Source organism: Rhinolophus sinicus, linkage group LG06 (genome assembly GCF_036562045.2).
Source record: "Rhinolophus sinicus isolate RSC01 linkage group LG06, ASM3656204v1, whole genome shotgun sequence".
NCBI lineage: Eukaryota > Metazoa > Chordata > Mammalia > Chiroptera > Rhinolophidae > Rhinolophus > Rhinolophus sinicus.
The window spans coordinates 163677088-163695864 of record NC_133756.1 but is presented as its reverse complement, the minus strand read 5'-3'; the positions used below and the strand labels follow the sequence as shown (position 1 = coordinate 163695864).

Sequence of the window (18777 nt, the reverse complement as noted above, 5' to 3'; positions counted from 1 at the left end):
AGGGCAGGTCCAGGAGCCGGGGTGCAGGCCTCCGAGCCCACCAAAGCCCCTGCTCAGAGCTGCTATTTCCCTCCATGTTCCTTCCTGCATCCCAAGGAAAACACTGCTTTTGGCTCCAGTGCAACCACCTGGGGATTTAGTTTGAGAATGGTAATTCAGAAATGACTTTAATACGTTTTTCCCCCTTTCTTCCTCTCCTCCCCCTCCAGTTCGAGCCGTTGTTTCTCAGTCTAGTTGTGCAGGACGCAGCTCCTTGGCCCATGGGATTATGAGCCTTGCGCTCCCCTCCCCGCCCCCCCGGGCTGAGGCAGTGGGTCGCCGGTCATTGGTCAGCTGCTCACAGCATCTCATGGCAGCTCTCGTCTGCCGGCCACTCACCGCGTCACACGGCAGCCCACCGCAGCCCACACCGACCTCCCGCTGCTCATGGCAGCCCAGCTGCAGGGAGCCGTTGTTCACAATCTTAGCTGCAGAGGGCGCAGCTCACTGGCCCATGTGGGAATCGGCGGCCTTGGCGTTAGGAGCACGGCGCTCCTACCACCTGAGCCACTGGGCCGGCCCTCAGAAATGATTTTAAATAGAGCATTTCCTATTCTGCGTGGAACACTTGTCCAAAAAACTGACGATGTGTGAGAGTAATACATTCCACCTCATAAAGATCGCCTTTTAGGGAGCACGCCGTTAGTGGGCTCCGTTAGTTGGTCGGAGCTGACAGAGGGGAGATGCTACCACTGGGGTCGGGGGCCAGCAAGCAGCGTGGGGCTGCCAGTAAAGCCGCCTTCTTCCTCATCAACCAAAGGCCAGAGCGGGTGAGCAGCCAGTGGATCAAAAAGATTTTATTTTGAATATTTAATTTAAAAAATCATACCTATGACGTGTGCTACAGAAATTTACATACGGTGATTGCATATAAACCCGACCAAATTGTGGGAAAGCGAGGATGACACAACTGCCCCTCAGGGAAGAAAACGCCTGCCAGTCACTGTCCCAGACGCCAGGAGAACCGCTCCTGCTCGCTTCCTGTTTTCAGCAAGTCAGTCACATCTTACTGTCACTCAACATGATGCTTTGGCAAAACAGCACGGCTCCCTCGCTGGGAAGGCGTTCCTGGCAGTTTACGAGAAGGAAGGCACCTGTGTCCGGCAGCAAAGTGGCCTATTTTCCGTCCAACAGATACGTGTCCGAGTGACATCAGCCACGTGTAGGCCCCCAAATCCCGGAGACGGAGAAAACGGCGGGGGCAGCCTTGAAGGGACTGGGTGACACTGCACGCGGGGCAGGGGCTCAGCAGCCCCGGGTGGCAGGGGCGTCAGGGGAGCTGAGGGACCGACAAGAAGGGGACACGCAGGACAAAGCGCGGGGTCGCTGCTGAACTCGTCTGTGGGATTTCAGAGAATGAAAGCTTCCCACCTGGCGTTAAAGCTCGCCTACCTTCTAGCAATTTCCTCGATTCGGACTGTCGTGCCCTTCCCTCCTCCTCCCAACACTGAGACTCGAGGGACTTCCTTCCGGGGACAGTGATCCTGGCCTAACAGCCACAAGGCCGTCGTCGGAGCGGCAGGATGAAGTGAAAGATGGTGAGTTTGTCACGGGCCCCCCCGCTGGCCACGGGGTGCACTCAGGAGAACTAAGCGTCCCTGAAGTGGCTCCACGTGACACTCAATTTGGCAACAAAAGAAAACACCTTAAATGCATAAAAACAATTCCCCAAGTCCTCCTAAGGAACACGATTACAATATATTAGCAAATTCTGTGGCATAAACATTTTCAAAAGCATCGGCGAGAGTATTAAATACAAACGCAGGACGTGCACGCCCCTCCCCGCCCAGAGGGCCGCGGCGCCCGGCGCCTACTGCCGCAGCTCCACGTAGTTGGCCGGGAAGAGGCCGAACCTGCCCTTGCACAGGCCGCGCCACCAGCCGTCATCGATCATCTCGATGTTGGTGATGACATCGTCAGGGTCGAAGGAGATTTCATCATCGCCCGCTAAGGAAGAGGCACAGAGAGACGGTGACCTTCAGCATGTCCTGCCCTGCCAGGAGGAGGCCCACCGGCCCACAGGAGCCAGCGGCATCCACCACGAGCTGGTCTGCGCTGGGGCAAGGGCATAGTCTGCCACACACCCAGCGGTACAGCCAAGATGCCGCAGAGCCCTTCCCATGCTTCGAGCACTGAGCCCACCCTCTCTCAGGCCTGAAACGGTGTGCGGGGCAGGGAAGTGAGCGTGCCCACTCCTGACAGCCAGGCTTCTCGCTGCAGACGGGCACTGCGGAAGAAGCCGAGGCTGGCATGGGGAGAGCAGGGCAACTGGTGATGTTTGAAAAATGATGTCGCCCCCTAAATCTCCCAGAATCCACTCACGTATAAATAAATGTACATGTACGTACATACATGGGGTGGGGGGTGCCAGCCACCAAGACAGGAGGCAGGACGGGAGTGGAGAAGCACCCCAGCAGGGCTGGGGCTGCCAGTCTGAGGTGAAAGGACGTAGGGGGGCCACCAGCCTCATCAGCTGCAAAGGGAGAAACGGGGCCTGTGCGGGAGCGTTTGGCCGACACCCGTGGACCAGGTGACAGTGCATAGCACTGTGTGGGACGGAAGGAGGGGTGACAGGTGTCGTGGGCCCCGGTGCTGCAGGGTGCAGAGGACAAAGCATGTCTGGGGCCTCCCTGCCAGGAGAGCAGGGCCTCAGCTGGGCCGTGGGTCACCCCAGAGTGACAGGTGCCAAGGACCTGAAGGGCAGGCAGAGGCTACGGGCTACTGCAGGTGGAGGGGACCAGGGGTGACAGGGAAATGCAGGGAACTGGCCCAAACGGGACAAGAGGTGGTGTTGGGACAGCCAATAAAATGTGACCAGTCTGTAGATGTGTTTCAATGGTGACTTTCTCACCTGGAGGCTGCAGTGTCCTTTTACGGGGCACAGTGTCCTGTTTGGGGGAATTCTCACTAGGGTCTTAGGGGGCATTGGGCATCCCTACAACTGTAGCTGCAGATGGTTCAGAAAATGACCAAAGGTAACGGGTGTGTGTACGTGCATGTATACGTGTGTGTGCGTGTGTGTCTACAGAGAGAGGGGACTTCTGTAACTCTGAAATTATTTCAAAATAAATTATTTTTTTTTAATTGTAAGTTATCATTTAAAAAACTGTAGTAACGCTCTAAGTCAGATGCTTACGCGACGAGCTCCTGGGAAAGGAGCGTAAGGTGGGAAACGGCGCTGAGCCCCCTCGCCCGTGCCGCCGTGGGTCCCTCACCTGCTTGGTAGTCATAGAGCGCGATGGCTGTGATCCCGAGGTCATTTTCATACTCATCATAGGTGTTCTCCTCTAAAGAGAAACCGACACAAGACCTGAGACGTCGACAGAGTTGCATGCAGCCGTTCTCACTGTCAGAGCCCTGCTCACGGGCGGGTCAGGAAGCGTCAGGAGACACGTGGCTGGGAGCGCTGGGAGCTACTGGGGACAGTGGGCTGTGGGGCGTCAGGCACCTTCCAGCCACAGGACTCCAGGTGTAAGGAGCACACCCGTTCCCAGCGCTGACACCCCCCGGTGACACCGTTATCGTGACAGGTATCGAGACAGCTTCCAGGGTGTGGTTTTTAAATTTTTAAGGTGTAGCACTTTCAGGAAGGGCATATCATGGAAAGTAAATGGCCAGCGGGAGGCAGAGCTGATCAAACGCCTCCCGCCCCCTCGGGGAAAAGGTCCTGGCTCTGCTGATCCCAGTTCTCCTGTTACTCCCGGTGGGTGAGGGGCCTGGTTAAGTCTGGCGGAACACATTACAGGAAAGCTTGCCTTTGAAAATAAGAGGCCGAGTGTACTGTTCACCCACCTAGACTACCTGTGAGGATTCAGAGGGCACGGAAACCACCTTTGAGGACGCCAGGACCCTCGGGCCGCCTAGGGCTGGGCTCTCTGCTCTGGAACATGCTCAACAGCAGAAGCCCCTTCCTCCTTCACACCCACGTCTACCCAGCACCCCCAACACAAGCAGGGAGCTTCCTGGAACCCCCACAGGAGGCCGTACCAAGCCCCCTGAGGTCTAGGGGGGCAGGTTAGTCAACGGGGACGTGAGACCATGTTTACAGAGGAACTTAACGGGCACCCCTCCCCCGGGATCAGCGCAGGAGACCCCCATACCTCCTTGGTAGTGGCCCGGGGCCTCCGTGGTTTCGTAGACGGCCTCGGGGGCGTAGGCCAGGCCCTGCTGGCTGCCAGCCTCTCGGTAGTCGGTGGGACCCTGGCTGTACTCAGGCTCAGGCTGGCTCACGGGGCCTCTGCTGCTCGGCTCGGCCTTGAACGGGACCGCATCCTGGGGGAAGAGTCAGGGAGACAGTTCACGTGACCTGTGCTGGGTCTCTGACACATGGACCTCTAAGGCCCAGGTGGGACTGAGAAAACAGGCTCAGGAGTCACTATCAGCTCGGATTCTAATCGTGCACAGTACTGTCGGGAAGACCATGCGCACTTCCTCCTGAAAAACCCCTCCTCACACCCCAACACCCCGAAGTCCTGCAGGAACTAGGCCCACACGCCTGCCAGGAACCGATGCCTGCGTCACAGCGGCCGTTTCCAGGCCCCCCAAAGCAGCGGAGGGCCAGCCGGCCAGCCCTCCTTCCTCTCACAGCAGCTTCACAGCGTCACCCTTCGCGCTGCCTGCCCAGAGCAGCCCAGCGCGCAGGCGGCAGGACTGTCCTAACCGAACCCCCAAGTGGAGGGTGTGACCAACGGGCTACCTACAAGTGCAGAGGAAATCCACAGCACTGACCGCTCACCATGACTTCTGAGCCCTAACCGAAGTTCTGAGCTATCTGTCATCAACAGTGGCTTCAGGCAGCCTTTTTGACCAGAGTCCATCTGAAGGCACCCCGGTGGCTCGGACAAAGCGAGGCCTACACGGAGAGGCCCCAGTAAGAGCCAGTGTCAGGCACAGGCTTCTCACGGAGGCCAGAGAGCAAGGGGACGCCACCTCCGGGCCACTGAACGGTTAAACTGCTAGGAAGTGACAGGCCCCTGAGTCTCCTCTGGGCGAAGGGAAGACTGGACGTTAGAAGCCAGTCATGGCGTGGGGCGACATCAAAAGGACCATGGTGTGGGGACATCGCCCTCCTCCACCTTCTGGCAACAGCCCTGCCCTCTGCACATCACGTGACCCGCCAGGGCTGCCGATCACAGGACGCACCTCCCTCCACGCTAAGGACAGCACGTCATCCGGACTTCTCAAAGGAACAGCTTCTCAGTGACTGGCCCAGCAGTGGAACATGACGAGGACGGACGGCTCAAGGCCGCCCTTTCCACTGGATGAGAGCTACCAGGCCACGTCCACACCTGCCCAGCAGGCCGGAGGACACAGCTGCCACACAGAGGACGCAGCAGCTCAAGGAGAAGACCCCAGTGGTGACGAGGCCGCGGCCTCCCCCTCGCAGGCCCCCCAGGCCCCCTGCCCCGGCCCCGAGCTCTCCACAGCCCCCGTCCCTCTTATGGCTCAGGTGAGCTGAGTTAGTTTTCGTCCCTTGTGACTCAACGACCTCTGAGTGATGACATCCAGGTGAAAGAAGACAGGTGTGTGAACCAGGACAGTGGCTGCGGGGACACAGAGGGGACAGGATTCAGGTCTCGACCGGGCGTGGTTATAGACGGTGGTGGCAGAGGGGCTCCTGGGAGAGGCAGGTGCACATACAGCCCGTGCAGGAGGCTAGAGACTGAGGTGGAGTGAGGGAGGGAGGGTGGGAGGCCGCTGGTCACAAGGCTCTGACGACAGGACAGAAGAGAAAGGGCCGAGGACAGTCTCCGGGCGAAGGAGACGAGGGAGCTGGAGGGGCAGCCAGTGAAGGTAGGTCTCATGGGAAAGCAGCAGCTCAGTGCTGGGTGTGGGTTCTAGAAGGGAGTGTGGTCAGTGTCACAACAGCAGAGGAAGAGAGACCAGAAATCGTGACCCCGTGGCATCAGGAGACCTCACTGGGGGACAGCAGCTGGGGGAAGTGGGGGGGCCCAGCTGGGGGCCGCGGGGGGTGAGAGGCGTGCCGTGCGCTCCCCAACACCGAGGGCCACTCTCCAGGCCGCCCTCTCAGGACGGGCAAAGCAGAGCGGTGCAGGGGATCCCTCTGTCCACGCGGCACGAGCTGGGAAGCGTGTCTGCGGAGTCGGAATGGTGACACCAACCTCATAGATGGGGCTCGAAGGCGGCCTCTCCTGGGCGGGCTGTGGAGTGGGGGACGCAGGTGGGGTTTGCTTCTGGGCTCTGGCTTGCTCCTGTAACAGAAAGACAAGCAGCCGTCAGAACACTGCCGGGTCCCCTGGATCACTGACAGTGGCCAGGAGATGGGCACCCCGATCAGGGCACATTCACTCCCAGAGGAAAGAGCAGATCCCCGCATGGAGCTGAAGTACCCGGGGGTATAAGTGTAACTGCTTTGCGTGAAGGTCATGCCGTCAGCCAAGCGCTGCCAACAGAGCCTCAGGGGCCCACAGGCCTCCTGCCACCACCATGTAAACAGATTTATGTGGCTCAGTCAGAAGGCAAGCGTGCTGTCACCAAGCTGTGACTGTGTCCCCCCATTCCTGACTCGGCTGATTTAGATGAGATCTGGGGCTTTGAGCTGATGCTGTAATGCACCGAGGCTTTGGGGACCTTTCAAGTGGGGTGAATGTATTTTGCACATAGGAGAATGTATTTTGCACATAGGACGGACGGACATGAACCTTTGGGGGCCAGAGGCAGACTGTGGTGGACAGAATACTGGCCCCTCAAAGATGTCGACGACCCAATCCCAGATCCTGTGAGTACGTGACCTCACGTGGCAAAAGGGAATGCAGACGAGAGGAAGTGAAGCTCAGGAAAAGTGCTGATGAACGCAGAGGCGGGAAGGGGCCACAGCCGGGACTGGGGGCGCCTCTAGCGGCTGGGAAGGCAGGGAACGGACTATCCCTAGAGCCTCCGCAGGAACGCGACATCTGTCAGAACCACGTGTTGTTTTAACCAAGTTGTGGTCATGAGATGCAGCAGCCACATGGTTCTGGAGCTGACGGCCAGGGGGTTGGCTTCTCCTCCATGTTACAGTTGGGGAAACTAAGGTGCAAGAGCGGTGAGTGGCGCGCCTGGGACACCCACCAGGGAGCAGCAGCAGGCCCCTTGGCCAAGCTGCCTCGGGAACAGGGACTACGGAAGTGCTGTCTCGTAATGAACATCATCGGGCACAGCTCTCCACCCGGGGGACCCTGCCTGATGGCACCACCAGCAGTCACAAATCTGTCATCACTCGGAACCATCAAACACGGGAGGCAGGAGAGTGTTTTCCTGAAGGGCCTGCGCCAGGACGGGGCGGGGGTGGGGGGGCTTCCAGAGAGGCCGCCCGTTTACACCTGAGTCACCTGGACAAGAGTCTGTGACAGCCCCGGCTGGTACGGAGACACTCCTTCTTGGGGGCAGGCTACCAAGCCTGAGTCACGCCCATGGGGCCCATGTTGGTGTCCCACATGCCAGGGCTACTCAGACGTGTGCCACTGGCGATCCTACTTGTGGAGCGTCTTCCCACAACCACGAGGGTCCTGGGTAAGCAGTGCTCTGCTGGGCGGGGAGACGCTGGTGACAGGCTGGAAACAGGACAACACAGCAGAAGGGACAGCAAGGGAAGCGTGCAAGGAAAGTGGCTGGATAGTGACCGAAGCCGCCTTCTCAAGCAGCCGATCCTGTGCATCGTTTGGATGCTGAAGGGACTTGGGGGCAGGGGTTCCAACACCAAGGTACAGAATGAGGAACACATCAATTATTCAAAAACACGACCAGGATTTCAGGAAAACGTGACTTAGAGTGTCTATCTGTGTGTTAAACAACAAAGAAACACCAACAAACATCTTACTAAAGACCACAAAGGACAGAGATCTTTAAGTTTCTAGCAATTTAAGGACTGATAAATGGTAACTATACAAATTCATTATTCCAACTTCTGTGCGCGTAACCAGTCACGAGCCAGCCCAGATGACAGGTGTGCCACGCAGCCCAGGGGTGCGGTGTGGCTACCCATGCAGGTGCGTGCACGTGCCCTCTGCGGTGCCCGCACCCCACATCGCCTACGACACGCTTCTCAGAGCGCGTCGCTGTGGTTAAGCGGCACGAGAGTGTACATCCGGGCTTATTTCATTCACTTCCTGCCTGTTGCACTTTAGTTTTCTCAACCCTCCACTCTCCTCAATGGCGTTTTCAGAGGCTCAGCCACTGACTGATCTGGGGAACGAAACGCCCACCAGGTTAAGTAGGGCTTTCCAGTTTACCAAACAACTGCGTGTCGTTATTTCAGATTCTATGTCTTAACTACCCCAGCGAGAGTTGTGCAAGTGTTTCCACCCACATTTTACAGATCAGTGAGCTGACCTGCCACCAATAGTGGCTGCCCAGTTAGTAGGAAAGCGTGAGAACCAGAGCCATCAGCCATCAGCAATCCAGACCATCAGGGAAGCTCCAGGAAGGCCAAAGCCCACGCTGTCCTGTGTACTTCCTCCTCTCCCACCCTACGTTCTCTAGTGGACAACAGTACGGAGCCCTACGAAGCAGTAGCTGGCCAGGTGACAGGAGCAAGGGCTGCAAAGGAGACCACGCTGCTTCTAACGGGGACCTCTCTTCTGTCCCCAACTTCCTCTGGGAAAGAGCGCGGGCTGCAAGGCGACGGGGGAGGACAGGGGCTGCTGGAGACACCGGGACAGGAGCTCAGTGCAGGGAGAGGGCAACAGCGAGAGCCAGACACGAAGGCTGACAGCTGGGAAAGACGCGCGGGCCACGGCACACAGAACAGCAAGCTCAGCTGTCTACTAGTACCTGGTGGCCCCCAGACTCGATAGCGCGGCTACAAGTTCAAGGTTCTAAGAGCACAGCCTTAAGCGGGAGTTCAAAGTGCTTCCTAGTGAAACCCTCGGGCCCACAGAGAGAGGAGCCCAAGCCGAGGCCCAGGGCAGGCGCACGCACGCTCGCAGGAGCCCGGCCCGCCGCCTCTCACTCACCTCCAGCTGCCGACGGGCCTCCTCCTGCTCCCGCCGCTCCTTCGCCATCCTCTGCGCCCTCTCCGCTTCCGCCTTCCGCCTGTCTTCTTGTTCTTTCTCCTTCGCGAGGTTTTCAAAGTTAGCTCTGATGTTGCTGGTTTTGCTGTTGACTAGAGGGGAGGGGAGGAGAGATTTCCATCTGACATCAACACCACCGTCTCCCCGGACCAACGCCACTCACGGGGTGACCACCCGTGGGAACAACAGCAAAGGGAGACGTCCCCGGATGCCGGCCCAGCCCAGCCACCACAAACCAGCCCTGTGCCTTTCTGTCCACTGCAGTCAGGGGGATGGACGAATAGCACGAGCCTGGTATTCGGGGCACTTTTATATTCCAAACGGCGCTGTATTCACCACCACCACACACTCAGGAAAACCAACCCAACTTCCCGTAGTGATGCCCTTGATACGACAGCAGAAAGTACTGACGCTGACCGAATCCCAGCCCTTCAGCACCTGGCTCTGGATCTTTACAGTGACAAATGGGAGGGCACACACACTACTGCTGCTCAGCGGGGACCCTCGGCACTTGGCACAAGGAAAACCGTGTGGACGGTCTGAGCAGCAAGTTGAACTCACGGACTCATGTCCGCTTGTTTCTGTGGCAGATATTTTTTCCAAAATGAACGAACAGAAAAGCCACAGCAGTAACTGCTGTCAATGGGACAATTCAGTTTTCAAGCCCCATCTGGAAAACGTGGACCTGCCACCATGAGCATGGCCATCTCCCAATTTTACTTAAAGACTTTCTGATACGATTGGCGGTAACCTTAATGAATGTAGTTTTTTGGATACTGTATAATGAACTGAAATTCACCATTGGGCGATCACAGAAGTCAGTGATCCAGTATTTCCCGAATGACCAGTACGGGTTACAAACCACGCTGTGAGGGAACCACTCAGGCACTGCCTGGGTGACCTCAAAGGAGAGCGCCCACAGGACCCAAGGAGCCTATGGTGACACCCTTCTCTTTCGCAGCGGCAGATCGGGATGAGTCCGTATTTTCTTCCTGAACAACCTGATTTGTCACAGCAACAACAGCTGTCAAAATCCAACTGTCTCGTATGAAGGACATTTACAGAAATGCAAAACGGTACCATCCTCCTCCGTGTTCTGTTTTGAAAATGTAGTTCTTTCCTCGTGAACAGTGTTAACACGTGATGGTTTTATCACTTTGAATTAATAGAACTTGAGCACCTTCTGTTTACATCCTAGTCCATTAAAGACGAGCAGACACAACCCACGGCCACAGCTTCTCTCTGGGCTCCTCTATGCCCCACGCAAGCCCCTGTCCTGACCACCGAGTCTGAGCACCGCTGCCCTGGGCACCCAGCTGACAACGGTGACTTTCTTCCTACTTTCGGTTTATCACCACTTTCAATCACGGGTAACGTTTTCTCCGGCTAACCATACCGTGGAGGGCAGGGCCCCGTGATGGGACTGTGTGCCCCGCAGGCGCCTTTACACGCAGCCGTCCCCTCAAGGTCGGACCACAAGCAGCCTGGCGCTGGGCCCATGAGTGGGGACAGGAGAGCTCGTCCCCGTCAGCGCGGGCGTCAGGGCACAGGCATCCGGTCCTGGCCACGGCTGACAGGCGCACTGGCTGGCGGGGACTGTAGGGCACAGGACCCTCGCAGAACCTGGTCCCCGGCAGTCAGGAGGCGACTGCAGATGTGCCAGGGACCAGCTCTGCTTCGGGAAGCACCCCCCAGAACAGACCCTACCGCCAGGGAGCTGCCACACGCTGTGTCTGAAAGGCGCGCTGACCCTCCGCGACACCTTCCATCAAAAGGGTCACCAAGACTCTCCTGAAGCTACGCTCCCATCAATGCTCCACCTCGCCCGCTCCCATCTGCCAATGACCCTCTGTCGTCGGCGTTTTCCCGGGAACAACCCCCAGCATGGAATTTCCTCCTGGGAAAACCGTAGTGTTGTTGGGGGTCTGCTAGGACTTACCTGCTTCCACGGGGACCGTCTTCTGGTAAGTGGAGGCTACCTTGGTGACATCCTCAAAGGTGGAAGCATTCTACCAAGATAGGAAAGGCAGATCAGGGGGGCGCTTTCTCTCCTCTTCACACGCCGTGACCCATACCTCCCGCCCAGAGGCAGGTGGTTCCCTCTATCATGGTTAACAGGAGCCACACTAACCGCCACACACATGCCTCTCAACCTCCTGCCCGAGGCCACCTCCCAGGGACCCCACGCTCCTCGTGTCCCCCCCCGGGGTCTCCCTACACATCCCCAACATGCTCTGGTCTCTTCCAACTTAAAGCAGCACCCCCCCATTTGGGCAACCACTGCGCAGCTTACCTGGAGCACAGGGTGAAGGAGGCCGAAAGCGGCCGACTCCGTGGCTCCAATCCCCACACAGCCCAGACCCCTCCAAGCTCCCCCTCCAGGCCTCCAAAAACGCCCTCTCCAGGACTCGAAGGGCCACCGCATCACTCACCCAGACATGACCACACCCGCAGAACCAATGCAGGGTGACCCCTCAGACCAGCACCGCCGGCCCCGCGGGTGCCCCCATCTCACTGGGCGCCCTTCCCAGTCTCCTGCCACCAGCCCCCACTCCACACCTGTACACACACCTGTCTGGCTGCACTGTCCTCACCTACATGTCTGACCGGCAGCACCACAGCCCATCTTCCAGCAACCAGACCTCGCCACACCCACACCTGCTCCTCTACCGCCCCCCTGCGGTGGCCCTGCCTTTCTCCCCTTCACCCATAAAGCCCGCTGGCCACGCCACCCATGCTGCTGAGGTCAGGGCTTCATTTCCACTGCCCCAACCCCGGCCTGAGCCGTCACCGCACCCAGTTAAACCACAGAAGCCACCTTCCAACTGGGGCCCCAGCCTCACAGGTCTGCTCTCCCCCAATCCAATGCCACACTACAGCCAGGAGCTTCTAAATTGGGTCCCATTCATGTCACTTGCCTACCAAACCTTTGCGGGCCACTCAGAGCTCGCTATGAAGTGGAAACCTCACAGGGTCTGGTCTGCAGGCTCCGGGGAGGGATCCCTAGCAGCGCCTCACTCCTGCCGTCCTCTGCAGTGCACCCCTAACAAGCTTCTCTTAGACCTTCTTATCTGCAATGCCCCCCACCCGTCCCACCATGAGCCTCTGCTCCCATCTCCCAGCCCCACTTCTCTGGCAACCTCCCCCCACCCCCCACAATTGAACTCACACTCACTTCCTGAGGATCTTCCCAGACTGAGCCGGAGCCCCGTGCCCTGCCACATGCTCCCGGGGCCCACACAGGGTCAAGTGGGGGTGTCCCTGAATGACAGCTGTCTGTGTGGGCAGCTCCGAACCCAATGGGAGCGGAGCTCCGTGAGGACCAGCTCTGCTGTCCGTGACCTTGGGCCAGGCAGAGGACTGAGCAGGGGCCTGCGTCTCTGTTCAGCTGAAATGACAGGAGATGGAAGCCACACCCACTCCCAAGTCTGATACTCGGACATGGCTGCACTGGAGTCTAGAACAATCATCTGACGTGCTGAAGACCAGCCGATTGGGACACTGGGACCAGTCGGAAGTGACAAGCCCAGCAGAGGAGCCCCTGCTGAAGGAAACAAGTGTTTCCACGGAGCAGCTGCAAGAGGCAGCCGAGGGGTTAGGACCCGGCTTCTAGGCGGACGCTATCCAAGGACGCAAATGTGCTGGGTCTGCGCGCGTCCATCGTGTGTGGTACTGAGCTCTCCGGACATGGCCAGTGTGGCCAGGAACTTCCTCTCCAACATGGTTTACAGCTTACGACTTTGAATTCAAATAGCCACGGGTCCTAGAGGCTCCTGTGTTGACCCTTGAGCCGAAGTGCCTGGCTTGCAATGGCGGCCCCGCCCCCACCACTGGGCCTGCCTGGCAGGGACTGACTGAAATGGGACAGGAATAGGACCTGCCTCACAGAGGCCGGCACACGTGGAAGCTACCTCAGCACCACGGCAATGACACAGCCCCGGGCGGCACGCCTACCTTGTCCATGCGATCCTTCTGTACCCCGTACTTCCCGCCGAAGCCTCTGGCATAGTCTGGAAGGTGGCACAACACAGCACTTACGTCTCAGGCTGAGGCAAGCACGGCGCCAACGGCACACGCATGCACACAGTCCACAAACAGCCCTGAAGACGCCCCCCGAGCCAGAAGAAATGACAAGCCCCAAATGCTGCGCGAGAGTGTGTGCTTGCAGGTCGGACAGGGCGTTTCGTTTCTCCTGGCAGCCCTCAGGCGGTGAGGCAGGAGAGGCGTGTGCATGCTTTCCGCGTCCTCCAGGGGGTTCGGGGGGGGGGGGGGGCAGCATGAGCCAAGGGGACGCGCGCGGGCCCCGCAGCGAGCCACTTCCCAGCACAGTCTTCCCCCAGCCCCGGCCTCGGCCTGCCCTCCCCCCACCCTGCCTCTGTGGGGCGCTAAAAAGGGGGCTCAACCAGGTTTTCTCTTGCTTTTTCAAAAAACAATTCCACAGGAAATTCTACCAGCCAAATACTTATGTGGTAGCCACACAGATCTATCTACGTGACAGTCACTGTCACGCAGAGTTAACGCCACGTGGGGCCGAGGCCATCGCCACGCGGTCTCCTTCCCCCGCCCGAACACTGATGCGTGTCTCTGACACTGTGACCGAAAGCCTGAATTCTGCCCTGTACTCGTTTTCCCATCACGTGTCCAGGTTCTAAAACCCAAGTCCAAATTTTGACAGTAATTGTAATAAATAGTTGCTCTAAGGAAAATTGCGTTTGCCATTTGGACAATCAACCAATATATACACCCTGAAACATCTGTCTCCTTCTAGCTTGTGTACATACTACTTGGCTCTGTGTGAACTATACATAGACGGTGTCACCGAAAAACAAAATAAACAAAAAACAAAAACACCCCTCACTCTGAGCCAAAAAAACAAAAAAAAAAACCACCACCACAAATCACACACAGAAACCACATGGAACACGCCTGCCACCGAGCCTGCGGTGGGAGCCCGTGGTCTGGGTGAACCGAACACATTCTCCTTGTCTCGGAGGCAATAAGGCGGCTTCCTCAGTTACTCACAGAAGTCACGGTCACAGCAAGAGCTCCTGTAGGAGGCTGCTAGGACACCCCACGCCAGAAACTAGTCACGTTACGAGGTTGGGACAACATAACCTGGAAACTACGATCACGTTTTACCACAGATCCCAAAGGTTACAGGGAGAATGGGGGCAGAAGGGCTGCGAGTCAGCATCGCTGCACATAGAGCTGGGCCTAAAATGCCCATGTGCCCCAACAAGGGACAGTGGGTGGCTCGGAGGGCTGAGCCCTGAAGTCTGTGCTCGAAGTGGCTGCACTGCAGGGGTGGGACGCGGGGTGGGGGTGGGGGGCTGATGAGCACTGTGCCTTGCTGGGACTCGTGCTTGGCCAGTCTCTCCTTGTAATCAAACCCCACAGCACTGGAGTCCTGCCTCTCGGACTGAACACCAAATCTGCCTCCGAAACCAGTCTTATAATCTGAAAATCCACAAGTGACAGTGGAGAAAACACCGAGAGAGGAAACACAGTTTGGTTAAAATCGCATGAGCTGGTTTAGAGAAAGCAGAAGCTCTCCCGAGGTCGGTGCTGAAGAGCCAGCTCCCAGGGTCATGGTCCAAAGTGACTTCAAAAGATTCCAGAATAAACTTAACATCTGAACACTTCAGCCCAGATCTGTATTTGAAATGACTCAGTAAAGCCACTCCACGTTCGAGGTCTTTCTAGGGCCCTACCACGCTGCAGACAAGAGAATGCGTCTCTGTGCACGTGAAGAGACATCACACGCGGTCTTACACAGCAGCATCACGAGCCCCACTCCTGACTGTGCTGGGTAAAGGCTGGGGGGACGTCTGGGTCCCACGTGACATCTTCCCCCCAAGGGACCAGGTTCCGTTATGGTGAGCAAGTACTTCCGGGTAGAGAGAAAGGTCTCCTTTCACCAACTGCTGCACTTGATCAACAAGAGTTCACGGGCTGGGGACACTGTCGCCCCTTCAGCTGAACAAGGGCAGGAAACAGCAGTCCCAGAACGCACCGGCGGGACTGGCTTCCTAAGGAGGTGACCACCCCGCCTTTCCACCAGCAGCTCTCCCGCTCGGGAGGGGATGGTGAATCCTACACTGGCTGAAGGGTTTTCTCAAAACTGTGGGAGGCCCAGGACATCCCCAAACATTAGGACAAAACACTGCACAGAAATACAGCGAGAACACAGCATGTCAAGACCAGTGACTGACAACCAGCCAACCTCCGAAAGGGCCCCGAGAACAAGTGTGAACATGGACGTACCTTTCTGGGAGTCGTGCAGCTGCAGCTTCTCCTGGTGGTCCCAGCCCAGGGCACACTTGTCTTGTCTGTCTGTCTGCACACCAAACTTGCCTCCGAACCCTTTCACATAGTCTACACGGACGAGACAAGGCCATGACCCAGGGTTAGTGGCAGCGCGGGTAACAGGCAGAAGGCAGGTTGTCAATGCAGTGAATACGGACCACTGGCTACCTGTGTCCTCTCTCTCAGATCTTTGCTAAAACTCTGGATGATGTTAAAAGGACTTCCTACAGGATGTCCGGGAGAAAACCTCACCTCTAATCTGTTTTGTGAGGAAACACAGGTGGGGCCCCACCTCAGAAGCTCCAAGGCATGCGGCTTCAGCCAGCACTAATGGGCCACCACGGCGTCACCATTTACAAACAGACGTGCGACCCACGGCTGTCAGCACAAGCGACACTCCTGGGCTGCTGCATGCCCCCAAACGTGTGAGGATTTGTCTCTTATTTAACAGCTGTGTTTTGGGATTTGCTGTTTGAAACTGAATATTTAATTAGAGAGAGACAGCCTGTCTGGGGTTGCTGGCGAGTTCCGGCTTCCATTTCTGCTCTGGTTACCACCCCGCCCCGTAAAGCTGCCGGCCGGGGAGTAAGAGCGAAGCACCTTTCTGGGACTCGTGCTTCTCCGTTTTGCCTTGATATTCAAAGCCGACGGCGCTTTTGTCCACCTTGTCTTTGTCGACGCCGTACTTGCCCCCGAAGCCTCTGGAGTAATCTGCAAACCAGAAGAGCACGTTTACACGGCAGCGACAAAACCCGTGCGCACGCACGGTCTCAGCAGGCCCTGGGACGTCTAGCACTCAGCTGAGCAAAACGGAACAGAACTGTCTTAGGCTCACGATACAGTCACTGAGGAACACGGAAACCCGCAGAGGTACGACCTCTGAGGAACACCAGAAACACGAAGAGCAGCAGCCATGGCAGATTAACAGCTGAGCGCCCTTTGCCTGAAGACGGCACCAAATACTGGGTCATTACGGAGTCTGAGGTCAGGAGCCGTCAGTGTGGCTCAAAGGTGACGGTGCCTCTGGAACGAAAGCGAGCAGAAGCGTGCCCGCCCGGGAGCGCCTTCAAAGAAACAGGAGAGACATGGAGCATCTTCCAGAAACAGCAGTGCTGCTCAGCGCTAAGTCATTTAAATAGTTCCCGTGACACTAAAGCACAGACACGTTAATGAAACAGGATGCGAAGATCAAGTCCTTCCCGGAGGGCCTGGGGCTGAGGAGGGGACTGAGGCGCCAGGGCACACTGGCTGGGCTCCGGGCTTCCCAGAGGTCACGGGGACGGGGATGGACAGCGGGACCTGACACGCGGTGCGCGACTGGGCAAAGGAGTACAGGTTCCAGTAAAGCAGGTGAAGCCAGCGAAGACAGAGCAACCAGGGTTTAAAGTAACCCCGCGCAGCAGGCAGAGGGTGCAAACCAAGTGCCAAGAAAGGGCCGTGTGGCCTACGGGCCGGTGTGCCGGCAAGTGACAGCAAGTGACGTCCGCAGCACATCAGGCTGAGCGGTCCCTCGGGCCCACCGGCCTTTCCAGGGGAAATGCCAAGCCAGTGGTGTTTCCAGAGTTGGTTTTGGTTTGTTTTTAAAAGAAACCTGGGTTTTTCCAATATGCAAGCTATTTTTCAATGTTGACAATTATTTTTTTAAAATTTAAATGTGCAGGCGGACGAAACAAACACTGCAAAGGACCAACAAACGTGACCTCTGTAGTGGGTGGCGAATCTTGCAGACATCCTCCACGACACCCCTCCCAGGGCCAAATGGACCAAGGCTCAAAACTGATCGCCCAGAGGACCGCGCCGTGAAGGGAAGCGTCAGCAGGCTCGAGGGACAGTGGCCCATCGACATTTTAAATTCGGTGTCTTTGAACTCAGCAATGCCGTTTCTAGGAACGTGTCATTTGAATATTCGCTTATGTATGTAAGACACAGGTACAAAAACATCCTCTGCACTTGAAACACTAAAGAACTGGAAATAACCTATATTCTACATTCAAAAGAGGAATGATTAAATGGATTACAGAATTGTCACACAATGGAGGACCGAGCCATCATTAGAAATGACAAACCCGCCACACTGACCTGAAAAGAACTCGGGCGTCCAAACATCTTAAGTTCAAAATACTTCAGGTTAAGTGTAAGTGGTAAGTAACCCTATCCGTACCACGGGAGAAATTCCTAGGTGTTTGTGTGTGAATGAGCAACGCGACGGGAAGGGGCACCCATGGGTGAGCGCAGGAGCCGCGTGGACTGGACTGACCTCTCTGCGACTCGTGCTTCTCCGTCTTGCCCTGGTAGTCGAAGCCCACGGCGCTCTTGTCCACCCGGTCAGCCTGCACGCCATACTTGCCGCCGAAGCCACTCGAGTAGTCTGCGGGGACAGGGCGGCAGGCGGTGAGGGAGCCCAATGACAGACACGCCGTGGCTTTGGTGAAACTAAGTCGGCATGCGTCTCACCAAGACACCAAGCACACACGTTAAGACACACGAGAAGCCACCCACTGTCACACAGGAGTGACACAGGACAACAGGCCATCAGGGGGCACCTCTGTCACGACCGCAGGATGAAGCTGCACTCCCACTTGGGAAACTAACATTCGGATGAAGGTCAGTGGGTAAAGAAAGCTACGCAGCGAGACTTTCCAGAAAAGGCCCCACCCCTCCCACACGCCCATGCCGGGCTGACGGGGCCAGAGTGCTCACAGACTGAGCGCTTGTCCCTGGGTCACGCAATGACACACAGAGTCAGGAGTAAAGAAAGAAGCTTACAAAACAAACAAAAATATACCTCAAGTGCTTTGAGGAAGGGATATGCTTGCATTTTCAAAAATGGCTTTCTGAGACCAACGTGACCTAACAAAGGCCAGCCAACATCATGTAAAGACTGGGGGGACATATTGGCCTGCTTTCTAACCCGGGGGGATGTTAGCTTTTAACCAACCAAGTCAGAGCATGAGCTTTGCGGGGGCAATACAGCTCGGAGGAAGGGAAGGCGGCTTCTGCAGCCACGTCGGAGGTACCACGATGACAGCAGAAGCCAGAGCTTCACGAGCTGGTGACGGGGATGCACTGTCACTACACCAGGTGACCCAGACACTTACGGAGGGGCAGAGTCCTCCGTGATACCCCGTCACCATCTGCCTGCTCCGCATCTTACCTTTCTGGGAGGCGTGCTTCTCGGTTTTCCCCTGGTATTCGAAGCCTACAGCAGACTGCAGGGACAAGATAAGTGAAATGCATTTTTAAACGCCTCCACAACACGGACGCAATTCTTAAAGACACAGACCACATTATCTTTCTCACTTTGGTTTCCCGAGCCAGGTGCAGGGTCTAATGAACACCAAGAACGCTGGCTTTGGAAGCTGCAGGCCACACCCCATCTAACAAAGCCCGGGCTGCCCAGGGGAGGCCGCGTCCCAGCCAG

At 57.0% G+C, this 18777-nt stretch overlaps 1 protein-coding gene across 2 annotated transcripts in view; it reads right to left on the bottom strand.

The window, feature by feature from the left end:
- Nucleotides 1-818: 818 nt before the first annotated feature.
- The window catches only part of CTTN (cortactin), a 29553-nt gene continuing 11594 nt past the window's right edge, over nt 819-18777 (bottom strand). Inside the window, exons 7-18 of one of the 2 annotated variants that reach the window (XM_074336876.1) lie at nt 18511-18565; nt 17614-17724; nt 15957-16067; nt 15315-15425; nt 14397-14507; nt 13005-13060; nt 10990-11059; nt 8994-9142; nt 6162-6251; nt 4140-4311; nt 3255-3326; nt 819-1986 (exon numbers count right to left, since the gene is read on the bottom strand). In XM_074336876.1, the coding sequence (XP_074192977.1) occupies nt 1850-1986; nt 3255-3326; nt 4140-4311; nt 6162-6251; nt 8994-9142; nt 10990-11059; nt 13005-13060; nt 14397-14507; nt 15315-15425; nt 15957-16067; nt 17614-17724; nt 18511-18565 (1245 nt within the window). In that variant the 3' untranslated portion in view covers nt 819-1849. The remainder of the gene's footprint in view (nt 1987-3254; nt 3327-4139; nt 4312-6161; nt 6252-8993; nt 9143-10989; nt 11060-13004; nt 13061-14396; nt 14508-15314; nt 15426-15956; nt 16068-17613; nt 17725-18510; nt 18566-18777) is intronic. The other variant, XM_074336877.1, reaches the window with a different exon arrangement.